General features: G+C 40.8%; 1 protein-coding gene across 1 annotated transcript in view; it reads left to right on the top strand.

Annotated features, from left to right (window-relative positions):
- The first annotated feature begins 11,223 nt into the window (after positions 1-11,223).
- LOC138983793 (zinc metalloproteinase nas-13-like) overlaps positions 11,224-15,000 on the top strand; it is a 17,700-nt gene continuing 13,923 nt past the window's right edge. The window contains exons 1-3 of the mRNA XM_070357121.1: positions 11,224-11,492; positions 12,668-12,824; positions 13,996-14,092. Coding sequence (XP_070213222.1) covers positions 11,451-11,492; positions 12,668-12,824; positions 13,996-14,092 — 296 coding nt within the window. The 5' untranslated portion in view covers positions 11,224-11,450. The remainder of the gene's footprint in view (positions 11,493-12,667; positions 12,825-13,995; positions 14,093-15,000) is intronic.

Raw genomic sequence — 15,000 nt, 5'->3', positions numbered from 1 at the left:
GTGTGTGTGTGTGTGTGTGTGTGTGTGAATGTCTGAAGAGTACTCGGGTCCAGCGCGAGCGTTTTTTATCATCCCACAGCCCCTGCCCACCTCGTGTCGAGTGCCTGTGCACGATACTAAATTTGTATGTGGATGTGGACTGCAAGACCGAAATGGATAATTTGTTTTGAAGAAGGAAAATTAAAATTTATTTCAAAGATCATGAATCAAAAAACTAGAATGGCTAATTAATGGAAGGTTTAATTTTTGACAAAACGAAGCATTCACAAGTTCATCGCCCCAATGGTCTTCAGGGGTTTCCTAGCTTAAAAAACAAGAGGCGAAGCCTTCAAGGCTCACGTAAGAAATCGACAAACAGTAACACAAATTCAATCACTCCGTCACACATACACACACACACACACACACACACACACACAGTAAGCATAGGTGACACTGTGCAAGAAAGCGAGACACTATATCTAGATCTGTCTGTCTGCATGTAGCCTGTAACTTACAGGGACACGACTGCCAACTAGTCTCGGCCCGCTCAAAATAACAATGACCGAGACTTTCAGTAATTCCTTCGCGTGACGTCTAACCCTCTTACGCCATAATGTGACGTCTTCAAATGTTAAAGTTTCTACCACAGACATACACACGCACACACGCACACACGCACAGACAGACAAAGTTACGATCGCATAGGCTACACTTACGTGAGCCAAAAATGATGTGATCCGCCCCTGGTCTTTATAGTGGACAGACAAACAAACAAATGCATTTAAAACATTCAAAAATGACGTAGGCAGTTATCTTATGAGCGTGACTTTATATACATGAGCTGAACGAAACTTATCTTCTGAAAGATAAAACAAAGATCATGGTGGTCCCCCCCCCCCCCCCCCCCCCCCTGTTTACTTGTACAATGGTACCTGTAATGTGAGGCCCCTCTGATAAGAGGACACCTTCCATGAAAGGACACCTGCGGGACAAGTCCCCTTGTCTATTCTCTTGACTGAATTATACCTGTCCTGACCGGCCACCTGCCATGTAGGGACACTCTTAACTGTTCCCAAGGGTGTCCTTTCATCGCAGGTACCACTGTATGTCTTCTTCGTTTGATTCTTCTTTCTCTTCTTGTTTTTACATATATTTTGGTTGTTTATATTTTCCTTTTATACTAAACGTGTGTGGCAAATGAATGTCTCGTCGATCCTCATGTTCATCACAGCGATTCTGTATGTGTTAGAGCCACGGAAGATAAGCTCTTGCTGGAGTTTGTTTAATTGAGTATTGTTTGCGTATTATTGTTTTTCTGTGATGGATTTGAATCACGTGACAAGCTTGTTGCAAACCAAAGAAATGGCAAAGTTCGCATCAACCTCTGTTTTGTTTTTTTAATGAGTTACGTCGGGTCGAAGAGAAAAAAACAGTTGTCATAATGATATACGATACCGATGCATGCACAGCCTAGCGTTTAATTCTACCGCTGATATGTGGAAGTCACCGAGATAAACTTCGTTCTTTGTCACTTCTTCGGGAAACATGCAAAAGAAGAGAGACAGAATTTTACGTGACGCCATTATTCACGTTATGGCGTCTTTTCGAACTTTGTTTGGCTTTTGACCTCAGATATTTCACTTCAAAAGAGAGGGTAACAAAGAGACGACTTTTTTGTTGGTTTATTTTTATCGATATCGTTTCTCTTTAAACAAATGGACATCAAGTCAGAAGTACTCTGTCTTTTTAAATGATTTCTGAGTCAACGCTATATCTTCTTCTTCTTCTTCTGTGTTCGTGGGCTGAAACTCCCACGTACACTCGTGTTTTTTGCACGAGTGGAATTTTACGTGTATGACCGTTTTTACCCCGCCATTAAGGCAGCCATATGCCGCTTTCGGAGGAAGCATGCTGGATATTTTCGTGTTTCTATAACCCACCGAACTCTGACATGGATTACAGGATCTTTTCCGTGCGCACTTGGTCTTGTGCTTGCGTGTACACACGAAGGGGGATAAGCCACTAGCAGGTCTGCACATAAGTTGACCTGGGAGATCGGAAAAATCTCCACACTTAACCCACCAGGCGGCCGCGACCGGGATTCGAACCCTCGACCTTCCGATTAAGAGGCCGACGTCTTACCATCCCGCCACAGCGCCCGTAGTCAACGCTATATAAACTTGACCACGAAAAGTATTGCAACACTTATTGTCCCGGAACTTAAAGACACAATCCTTCCCGTGAAAACGATGTGGCTCACTGTCACTGTCACTGTCACTGTCACAGATTTGCCAAGGCGTGTGTATACATGGGAGACTATCCCTATACATGGGAGACTATCCTTATACATGGGAGACTATCCCTATACATGGGAGACTATCCCTATACATGGGAGACTATCCCTATACATGGGAGACTATCCCTATACATGGGAGACTATCCCTATACATGGGAGACTATCCCTATACATGGGAGACTATCCCTATACATGGGAGACTATCCCTCTACATGGGAGACTATCCCTATACATGGGAGACTATCCCTATACATGGGAGACTATCCTTATACATGGGAGACTATCCCTATACATGGGAGACTATCCCTATACATGGGAGACTATCCCTATACATGGGAGACTATCCCTATACATGGGAGACTATCCCTATACATGGGAGACTATCCCTCCCTCCACTTGGACACATACCACCAGACGAACTAGCCTGGCTTTTCAAGAAACTAATCCGTAAAGTCATTTTTCTTAAATTCCACTGTGCATGTGTCTATGATACTATCATACTCTATGTCTCATCAGCGTGTCATGCCATTCCGTTTGTCTGTGTCCGTGCAACATCGTCACTGTTGGGCCATTCAATGCTCCGGTTTGCGGCTTCAGTGCATATCCGCATGCCATAACATCAAACGCCGTTATCGAAATTAATTTTAAGTCAACAACGTCACAATATAAACCACACCTTTGCATATCGAGAGTGTAAAGCCGGGTTTTCCCGTGTAACAGTCATGCCCCTAATGGCTTTGCCGTGAGGGCGTAAAACTTACATTTTCTCTCTATCGAGAGTGTGACCGCATTTCATACAACACTGAGACACATTTTTCGACATAAAAACGTCACTATTACATATAAATCTCACCTGTGCTTCAGAGTCGGGAGGGTGATGTTACATTATGTATGGATTGACCAATGATTTTATCTTATTTGTCCGGTATATTCTCCCGGACAAGATTGCTAATTTTTGTGTTAAAGGAGATCAAGATTTCTTATAAGATTTGAAGTCCCAAATGCGAAAGTTATGAAGTTTTAGAACCTTATTTCTTTTTACAGTGATAGACCTGACTGTAAACAGTTGTAAGAATGGAGCTTGCCATGTGAACTGAGAAAGGACCAAAAAACTGGCATCGGTCTCGAATAGCAATATCTTCCTCCGAAAGCGGCGTATGGCTGCCTAAATGGCGGGGTAAAAACGGTCATACACGTAAAATTCCACTCGTGCAAACCACGAGTGCACGTGGGAGTTTCAGCCCACGAACGCAGAAGAAGAAGAAGAATAGCAATATCAGCTGAAGAGACAATAACAAATAAATATTACCAACCAACCAACCAACCAACCAACCAACCAACCAACCAACATTCTCTTATTTGAGCCATGTGACGACAAAACTTATACTAAGGCAACGGGTCGATACTAAAAACAAGTCGCGTAAGGCGAAAATACAACATTTATTCAAGCTCAGTCAAACTCACAGAATGAAACTGAACGCATTGCATTTTTTCCGCAAGACCGTATACTCGTAGCATCGTCTGTCCACTGCTCGTGGCAAAAGCAGTGAAATTACCAATCCAGAAAAGCGCGGTAGCGGTTGCGCTGAGGAGGATCGCACGCTTTTCTATATCTCTATTCTTTTTAACTTTCTGAACGTGTTTTTAATCCAAAACATATCATATCTATATGTTTTTGGAATCAGGAACAGACAAGGAATAAGAGGAAATTGTTTTTAAATCGATTTTGGACATTTAATTTTAATCATAATTTGTATATCTTTAATTTTCAGAGCTTGTTTTTAATCCAAATATAACATATTTATATTTTTTGGAATCAGACAATGATGAAGAATACGATAAACGTAGTTTTGGATCGTTTTATTAAAAAAATAATTTTAATTACAATTTTCAGATTTTTAATGACCAAAGTCATTAATTAATTTTTAAGCCACCAAGCTGAAATGCAATACCGAAGTCTGGCCTTTGTCGAAGATTGCTTTACAAAAATTTCAATCAATTTGATTAAAAAATGAGAGTGTGACAGTGCCGCCTCAACTTTTACAAAAAGCCGGATATGACGTCATCAAAGACATTTATTGAAAAAAAAAAATTAAAAAACGTCCGGGGATATCATACCCAGGAACTCTCATGTCAAATTTCATAAAGATCGGTCCAGTAGTTTACTCTGAATCGCTCTACACACACACACGCACAGACAGACAGACACACACACACACACACACACACACACACACACACACACACACACACACACACACACACACATACACCACGACCCTCGTCTCGATTCCCCCTCTATGTTAAAACATTTAGTCAAAACTTGACTAAATGTAAAAAGAGTGCGTGTTCGTGAGCGTTCTGTCGTAAAACATAAAGGAATTGTGATAAAAATGAATTAATACTGACAAATTAATTATTTGTAAATTTGACCAAAATATGACATTTGACACAGATCTCGGCAACTAGTGTTCACCTCAGTCGACCGAAAATGACAGTCTCGATCTGTGTAAAATGTCATATTTCCGTCAACAATACAAATAACTTATTATATCATCCTTCATCAGTCATTGCGGTAAAAACATTTCCGCTGTTGAGAGACATCCACACTCCTTTGCTCGAGTGACTCAGAACGACGACAACTGGATACGGGATGCACGGGGGATATAACCGATCAAAGGCCGAGCGGAGGCCGAAGGCGGCGCCTGACACGTGTGAAGGCAAGTTTTGTCTGTTTTTTAGGTATTGTTTGATTTATGTCGGGATTTAAGGTAAGCTACTGATTCAGCGATGACTAAATTTGTTTCTCGATGCATAAAAAGTCAGGCAGCGATTGATATTTGCCCGTTAATAGCCTTCAAAGCTGAAAATGTCGGCGATCGAGCACCGGAAATGGCTGTTCGGTGGGTTTTGCAAGTAGAAATGTGCTTTATTCCACCAAATCAGCTCGTATTTGGTATGGGTACGGGATTCTAGAGGACGAAGGAGTAATAAGAGGTGCAAAGAAGTGCTTTTTGGGAGTAGAATAAATCTTCCGAGCCAGTAGACAAGAGAAGGTCATATTTGAGAGATGCGCGTAGGCGGAGCTTTCCGACAAGCGAATGATACAGCAGATTAATCATTCGTTTTGATCAGAAACATAGTCTCTAGTTTTTATTAATGAGTTTTTTAATTGAAACAATCACGAACAATTTTCAGCTTTGAAGGCTATTTACGGGCAAATATCAATCGCTCCCTGACTTTTTATGCATCGAGAAACAAATTTAGTCATCGCTGAATCAGTAGCTTACCTTAAATCCCGACATAAATCAACCAATACCTAGAAAACAGACAAAACTTGCCTTCATACGTGTCAGGCGCCGCCTTCGGCCTCCGCTCGGCCCTTGATCGGTTATCCCCCGTAAACTAACGGAAACTCAACAGGAACGAATTGACATGAAGAAAGGCAGAGTCAATAGAATTTCGAACTTGAAAAGACTCTGGGAGCGATCCAATAATCGGACACACAGGTTTTATGTATTTATTCAGTTTCCGTGTAGGCGCCTGAAAGTTTTGAGTTCGACAGCACGCGCTGGTTCGTCTGCTCACTTGAAAGTTAGCCACGATTCTCGTATCAAGTTACGTATCAAGAAGGTGCTTTTATAATGCTGACTCAAAACTCATTTTGTGAATGAAAAAGTGCCGGTAAGGGGAGGAGGGGGCCACAGTATGTCAGTGCGTGCGTGTGTGTGGGCGTCAGTAAGGGGTAAGGGGGGAGGGATGGTACGTGTGTGTGTGTGTGTGTGTATGTGTGTGTGTGTGTGTGTGCGCGCGAGCGTATGTGAGTGTGTGTGTGTGTGTGTCAGTGAGGGAGGGGGAATGTATCTGTGTGTGTGTGTGTGTGTCTGTGTCTGTCCGTCTGTGTCTGTCTGTCTGTCTGTCTGTCTGTCTGTCTGTCTGTCTATCTGTCTGTCTCTCTGTGTATGTGTGTCTGTCTCGGTCTGTGTCTGTGGCTGTGTGACAGAGAGATGGAGAGGGGGAGAGAGAGACTGTGTCTGTATGTGCAACACGAGAGAGCTAGAGAAAGATAAGAGATATCATTGTCTTTCTGTTTGGCAAAGTGAGTCAGTGACATAAAGAACAAGTCGCGTAAGGCGAAAATACAACATTTAGTCAAGCTGTCGAACTCACAGAATGAAACTGAACGCACTGCAATTTTTCAGCAAGACCGTATACTCGTAGCATCGTCAGTCCAACGCTCGTGGCAAAGGCAGTGAAATTGACAAGAAGAGCGGGGTAGTAGTTGCGCTGAGAAGGATAGCACGCTTTTCTGTACCTCTCTTCGTTTTAACTTTCTGAGCGTGTTTTTAATCCAAACATATCATATCTATATGTTTTTGGAATCAGGAACCGACAAGGAATAAGATGAAAGTGTTTTTAAATTGATTTCGAAAATTTAATTTTGATCATAATTTTTATATTTTTAATTTTCAGAGCTTGTTTTTAATCCATATATAACATATTTATATGTTTTTGGAATCAGAAAATGATGAAGAATAAGATGAACGTAAATTTGGATCGTTTTATAAAAAAAAATTCAGATCTAATGACCAAAGTCATCAATTAATTTTTAAGCCACCAAGCTGAATTGCAATACCGAAGTCCGGCCATTGTCGAAGATTGCTTGGCCAAAATTTCAATCAATTGGATTGAAAAATGAGGGTGTGACAGTGCCGCCTCAACTTTTACAAAAAGCCGGATATGACGTCATCAAAGACATTTATCGAAAAAATGAAAAAAACCTCCGGGGATATCATTCCCAGGAACTCTCATGTCAAATTTCATAAAGATCGGTCCAGTAGTTTAGTCTGAATCGCTCTACACACACAGACACACACACACACACACACACACACACACACACACACACACACACACACACACACACACACACACACACACACACACATACACCACGACCCTCGTCTCGATTCCCCCTCTACGTTAAAACATTTAGTCAAAACTTGACTAAATGTAAAAACGGTCTGTCTGTCTGTTTGTGACTCTGTCCGTGTACCTTGAAACCGCCACGCAATTCTTTCTTTAAAAAAAAAACAAGTCGCGTATTAAAGGCGAAAATACAACATTTAGTCAAGTAGCTGTCGAACTCACAGAATGAAACTGAACGCAATGCCATTTTTCAGCAAGACCGTATACTCGTAGCATCGTCAGTCCACCGCTCATGGCAAAGGCAGTGAAATTGACAAGAAGAGCGGCGTAGTAGTTGCGCTAAGAAGGATAGCACGCTTTTGTGTACCTCTCCTTGTTTTAAGTTTCTGAGCGTGTTTTTAATCCAAACATATCATATTTATATGTTTTTGGAATCAGGAACCGACAAGGAATAAGATGAAAGTGTTTTTAAATTGATTTCGACAATTTAATTTTGATAATAATTTTTATATATTTAATTTTCAGAGCTTGTTTTTAATCCAAATATAACATATTTATATGTTTTTGGAATCAGAAAATGATGGAGAATAAGATGAACGTAAATTTGGATCGTTTTATAAATTTTTATTTTTTTTTACAATTTTCAGATTTTTAATGACCAAAGTCATTAATTAATTTTTAAGCCACCAAGCTGAAATGCAATACCGAAGTCCAGGCTTTGTCGAAGATTACTTGACCAAAATTTCAACCAATTTGGTTGAAAAATGAGGGCGTGACAGTGCCGCCTCAACTTTCACGAAAAGCCGGATATGACGTCATCAAAGACATTTATCAAAAAAATGAAAAAAACGTTCGGGGATTTCATACCCAGGAACTCTCATGTCAAATTTCATAAAGATCGGTCCAGTAGTTTACTCTGAATCGCTCTACACACACACACACACACACACACACACAGACAGACATACGCACATACACCACGACCCTCGTCTCGATTCCCCCCTCTACGTTAAAACATTTAGTCAAAACTTGACTAAATGTAACAAGTCGCGTAAGGCGAAATTACTACATTTAGTCAAGCTGTGGAACTCACAGAATGAAATTGAACGTAGTCCGCCGCTAGTGCAAAAGGCAGTGAAAGTGACGAGCCTGTTTGGCGCGGTAGCGATTGCGCTGTGCTTCATAGCGCGGAGAGCACAGTTGTGGTTCGCGCTATATAAGCTTTCCATAATAATAATAATAATAATAATAATAGCACGCTTTACTGTACCTCTCTTCGTTTTAACTTTCTGGGCGTGTTTTCAATCCAAACATATCATATATATGTTTTTGGAATCAGGAACCGACAGGGAATAAGATGAAAGTGTTTTTAAATTGATTTCGAAAATTTAATTTTGATCATAATTTTTAATTTTTTTAATTTTCAGAGCTTGTTTTTAATCCAAATATAACATATTTATATGTTTTTGGAATCAGAAAATGATGAAGAATAAAATGAACGTAAATTTGGATCGTTTCATAAAAAAAACTTTTTTTTTACAATTTTCAGATTTTTAATGACCAAAGTCATCAATTAATTTTTAAGCCACCAAGCTGAAATGCAATACCAAAGTCCGGCCTTTGTCGAAGATTGCTTGGCCAAAATTTCAATCAATTTGATTGAAAAATGAGGGTGTGACAGTGCCGCCTCAACTTTTACAAAAAGCCGGATATGACGTCATCAAAAACATTTATCGAAAAAAAAGGAAAAAACCTCCGGGGATATCATACCCAGAAACTCTCATGTCAAATTTCATAAAGATCGGTCCAGTAGTTTACTCTGAATCGCTCTACACACACACACGCATACACACACACACACATACACACATACACACATACACCATGACCCTCGTCTCGATTCCCCCTCTATGTTAAAACATTTAGTCAAAACTTCACTAAATGTAACTATGTTAAAACATTTAGTCAAAACTTGACTAAATGTAAAAACGCGGGGGGGAAAAGTGTGACTTCCCGAGAAGCGAGGCCACAGACAGAAAGTGTGACAAAACGTGTGTCAGCGGTCTACAAGTATTTTGACACGCTTTGTTAATTGCGGGTGTGTGGTAAGGACGGAGGGGAAGGGGAATATCCGGGAGGGGGGTAGGTAACAGGGGAGGGGAGATAGGGGGAGTGCGCTGATTTGATACCGAAACATTCATGTATTTGTTGGCGTCGTCAGAGATTCATATTGCTCGTTTGCGATCAGCCTGAGACCCGGGTTTTCGGTTTTATTTTGTTAGCTACACAAATGTGGAGGTCAAACTCGTGCATTTCATGGCGTAATGTTTGCTGTCATCAAGGTTGGCCATTGTTGGGGTTTTCCCGTATCGAACAATTGTTGTTAAAGGGGTTGTATTAAAAGCTGGAAGCATTCCTACCTCACATCCTGAACTCAGGTAAAATGAGTTCCTTCCCTTCGGGTCTCACTTATCCCTGACAGGATGCCTTCGTTTTCTTCCTCTGGAGAAGAACTCGATTTTTTGTTTACATATTTAGAGCTTTTCGTAATGTGTTATTGATATAAGCAGATTTGTGATCGTCGATAATGATTTTTTATGGTGTTGTGTCATTTCTAAATTACAAAGGAATTGTAATGTAAGACAGTTTCAAGCGAGCTATCTTTCGCGGATGTCTCAGGCGTATCGCAAACGAACAATAATAGCTTCTTTTTTTTAATTTTTGCTTCTTTAAACTTAATAGTTTCCACCCGATTCCCTTTCTTTTAAAATATTAAGAAACAACCCACACTCCTTCGCTCGAGTGACTCAGAACGAGGACAACTTTGCTGTGACACTGAACGGGATGCAGCCGTCAGACAACGGAAACTCACCAGGAACGAAGAGACAAGAAGAAAAGCAGAGTCCATAGAATGTCGAACTTGGACAGACTCTAGGGGAGCGTTCAAATGAACAGACACACAGGTTTAGTGTATTCATTGAGTTTCCGCGTAGGCGCCTGAAAGACAGGCATATAATGCTCTGAGATTGGAGTTCAAGCGCACCCGCTGGTTCGTCTGTGAGAAAGCTTCTACTCACTTGAAAGTTAGCCACGATTCTCGTATCAAGTTACGTATCGTGTGGGTGCCGCTGACTCAAAACTCATTTTGTGAATGAAGTGCCAGTATGGGGGTAGTGTGTGTGTGTGTATGGGGGGGGGGGTACTTTGTATGTCTGTATGTGCGTGTGACGGGGTGGGCGTCATTAGGGGGGGGGGGGGGGTTGAGTGTGTGTATGAGTGTGTGATTGTGTGCGTGTGTGTGTGTGTCACAGTGTGCGTGAGTGTGTGTGTGTGTGTGTGTGTGTGTGTGTGTGTGTGCGTGTGCGTGTGTGTGTGTGTGTTTGTAATATTGTCTATTTTTTTGTATCGTATTGTCTTTTCTTTCATTTTACCTATTTTAATTTTTCTTCGCAGTTCATTACACGCCAGCCACCTCTTCATCCCTCACTCACTCTAAACAGAAGTGTTCCTCTTTTGAACACATTTCTATAACAATTTGTTAACATGGTACTTAGTTCTATTTGCAAAAGTACAACTCAAAGTGCTCACTAGTGTTCAAATGAACACCTGTGAACACCATGTGTTTATCATGTTTGCCTCTTTTGCTAGTAGAGCTGTGAACTGTCATAAAGTGTTCAAACATTGTTACAGACATGTGTTCAAAACTTGTTACAGACATGTGTTCAAAACTTGTTAAAGGCATGTTTGTTTTTTTAGAGTGGAACAATTCTGTTTAGAGTGCTGATACTTCTTCTTCTTCTTCGTTCATGGGCTGAAACTCCCACGTTCACTCATATTTTGTGCATGAGTGGGTTTTTACGTGTATGACCGATTTTACCCCGCCGTGACATTTTTTTTCATGTGCCTGTCATCTTCATTCAATAGTGTCCTATAGTGTCCAAGTGTGGGCATATACACGACAAGTCATATTACTCCACCCCTTCTTCGTTAGTTCGTCTGGCCGGAATATGACGCGCATCCGTGCTAGTAGCACACTCAAAATATGACCGGCTTCATTAGGATTTGAGCTCAAAGTGCAAAGACAATCTGTGTCAGGATTTGAGCAGTCTTGAGCAATTCGTAACAAGCTTTAGTATATAAAGCTGTCTGTTTGTGGATACTGATAATCACTTTTGAGACTTCAGTTCGAGTAACAGGACCGAAGAAACAGATTTTGTGTTTGGAGAAAACGAAGAAGTGAAAAATGAAACTTCTGCTTCGAGTGATTTCAGGGGCCACGGTCATGGTGAGTTGCTCTGGTTTTGTGTTGTCAACGTTTTAATCAATCAATCAATCAATGAGGCTTATATCGCGCATATTCCGTGGGTACAGTTCTAGGCGCTCTGCAGTGATGCCGTGTGAGATGAAATTTTATACGGCCAGTAATTGCAGCCATTTCGGCGCATATTTACCTTTCACGGCCTATTATTCCAAGTCACACGGGTATAGGTAGACAATTATTAACTGTGCCTAAGCAATTTTTGCCAGGAAAGACCCTTTTGTCAATCGTGGGATCTTTAACGTGCACACCCAATGTAGTGTACACGGGGGGGAGTTCGGACACCGAAGAGAGTCTGCACACAAATTTGACTCTGAAATAAATTTCCGCCGAACCTGGGATCGAACTCACGCTGACAGCGGCCAACTGAATACAAATCCAGCGCGCTACCAACTGAGCTATATCCCCGCCCCAAGGCTGGAGTCTACCGCTTGTAATTGTCCAAGTGATAAGACATTTTTCAAAGTAAATATTCCTGTAAGTTCAAAGAGCGACAACGTCAGAAAAAAACAAATAAAATAGGGCTTCATTGGCTCATTTGTAAGATAACGACTGACATATTCCCGTTCAGTCTCACTACTGAAGAAAATCGCCATGCGTTCAGCACACTGAGGAGCGCTTTCTATTCACGCTCAAGATGTAATAAATAATATACATGTATATCAAATAAAAGAATTGGAGAAGAGACCAACAGAAAGAAATAATGAAGAACACGACCATGCAGTGCTTCCAGAACCCTATTTTGAACATTCAAAGTAGGTCTGCTTGCTCAGTAGGTAGTGCACTGATGATTTAGGATTCTTAGTTCATTGGTTCGAATCCAGGTTGGGAAAGACATGGGTCAATGTTAAATGATGACTCAGAGGCGGTATCCATGTCCCATCCTCGCGCACCACCGTCGCACTGCGTAAAAGATCTCAGACATTCTGCCAGAATTGCAGGTGGCTGATTACACCCAGTACCTACACATTAACACACACGTGTAACACAACTCTTCTTGCTGATAGCTCTCCGCCAGAAGGAAGCGACCCGAATATATTCAAATCTATGTGATAAATAAAATAATAAACATGAAAAATGCAATTAACAAAAAGTGAAAACGTTTTCACTTTAATACCATTATTTTATTCTTCATTCTCCAGGCCGCCATGATGGTAGCGGTAGGAGCGAGAACGTCGCTGCTGTCGGCAGAACCCTACAAGGACATTCTGGATGACCCCAACTTCCGCCCCAAACCGGAAGTGATACCCAACAAGACTATTGACCAGCTCATCACAGACGCTTACGGGGGATTGCCAAGTAAGCCATCCGTCGTCAGACACAAAACTTGATGAATGCATGAATGAATGAATGAATGAATGAATGAATGAATGCATGAATGAAAGAATGAATGAATGAATAAATGAATGAATGAATATTTACAAGATAGATAAATCAATAGATAAATATAATGTTCATCAATGAATTATATCCACCGTAAGCATTATCAATAAACATTTCTCGTCTGTACAGTATCCACTTCACACCCGGAACCTTCTTATATATACTCGTATAAAGGGCTGAAAATATTTTGCACCAGCATCACTGTAGGATAAACAAAATTATATTTGGACGGCATGCGTCATTGGCTGCAAGTGCCTCTAGCTTTATTTTGGCTACAGTATGTATGATCATAATGTTAAAGGGCTAAAATCAACGACGATGCATTTAAAAAATATATAATTTTTTCATTGGAAGCTTTAATAGCAGAATATCAGGATTAAATAGATGTTAATGTGATGATCTCCATCGTCATACTCCATAAAAGTATCGTCTTCACAATGAATACCGAAATGTCTAACTCTTCTTTCAGTTTGTGAAGTCCTCATATACAGAGCTTATTCTTTTTTTTTTCTCTCGTTTTTTTTCTTTTTTTTCGAACGTTGCTTTTGGTCGTCACTAAGTATCCGTAGGTTAACTATTTTGTTTTCAATGGCTCTATTTTATGTACTGGAAGAAGTGCAACTGTTGTGCTACAAAAACATATTTGAGAAAGAGAACCGTAAGGTTCACAAGACAGCGGTCTGGTACGGTTTATCAGGCGATAAACTGAACATTTCATAATTATGCGCCCGACAAACTGTCGGGCGGTGACACGCATCTTCTCTGACCTTGTTTCTTTCTTTTTTTTTTTTTTTTTTTTTGGACCTCAGTTGCACGCAGGTTGCTGCAACCCATCATTTTTTCTTTTTTTTTATTTTTTTTTTTTTTTTTTACAGAGCTTATTCTTGAGTCTGCCGTTAATATTTGACTGACTGAATGCATGACCTTGCCCAGTTACGTTATGGCGTTTCGAGGTCACAGTGTTACGGAATGTATCCGGAATGAGTTACATAGGTCATGAAATCGGTACTAAGACTACATAAACATTGTAAGTGCTACAATGAATACAAGTACTTATAAGGTGCTATGTCCTTGACCCCTGTTGCAGTCTACATGAGTGACAACTTCCTGGACCTGACCGGTGACATCACAACGGAACTGGACATGGTGCTGACGTCAGAGCAGTTCAAAGCCATGTACATGAAGTAAGTCACTGTCATCCGGTGTTTGAAGGTGGTGATAGTGGTTGTTGTTGTTGTTGGTGGTGGGGGGGGGTCGTTGGTGGTTGTGGAAGGGGATGGTTGTCAAAGTGGTGGTGGGTATAACAGAGTTGGTAGTGTTGTTGCCAGTGCGAGTGGGTATGTGCTCATTTATCTGTGATGCAATGTCTGTCTGTCTGTCTGTCTGTCTGTCTGTCTGTCTGTCTATCTGTCTGTCTGCCTGTCCCTCTCTCTCTCTCTCTCTAAATGGTCAATATTCACAAGATGGTGTTCTAAATTGCGGAGTTCCTCAGGGGTCCATTCTTGGCCCACTTTTATTTAGTATCTTCATAAACGACCTACCTTTGCATATTACGAATAAAAATGTATCTTGTGAGCTTTTTGCTGATGATAGCTCTCTTCACTCATCGTCCAAAAAAATAGTTCAAGTGGAGGCTGACCTTCAGCAGGGAATCAACGACGTTGAACAGTGGTGTAGTAACAACAAAATGACCCTGCATCCCAAAAAATCCAGCAGTATGGTAGTCACATCTAGACAGAAACATCAGAGAGCGCCCCTTCTCCTCAACTTAAAACTGCACTCAGATCCTATAGAACAGGTTTCATCACACAGAGTACTAGGAATTGAAGTTGACCAGGAGCTTAGGTGGAACATACACGTTAAGAATATCTGTAAAAAGCTGTCAAGCAATCTCCATCTCTTATCTAAACTAAAACCCTTTGTAGACAAGGAGGGACTGAAAATGTTTTACGTGGCACACTGTCTATCATATATTAATTATGCCTCCACTGTATGGTGCGGTGCCAGTGAAAATATAATGAAAAAACTAAACTCCTTGCACAGAAGAGGTGCTAAGCTTATTGTAACCAATCCTTATCTGTCCACGTCAGAA

Source organism: Littorina saxatilis, linkage group LG13 (genome assembly GCF_037325665.1).
Source record: "Littorina saxatilis isolate snail1 linkage group LG13, US_GU_Lsax_2.0, whole genome shotgun sequence".
Lineage (NCBI taxonomy): Eukaryota > Metazoa > Mollusca > Gastropoda > Littorinimorpha > Littorinidae > Littorina > Littorina saxatilis.
Note: the sequence above shows the minus strand (reverse complement) of the source record. Positions and strands in the feature narration are given on the sequence as shown.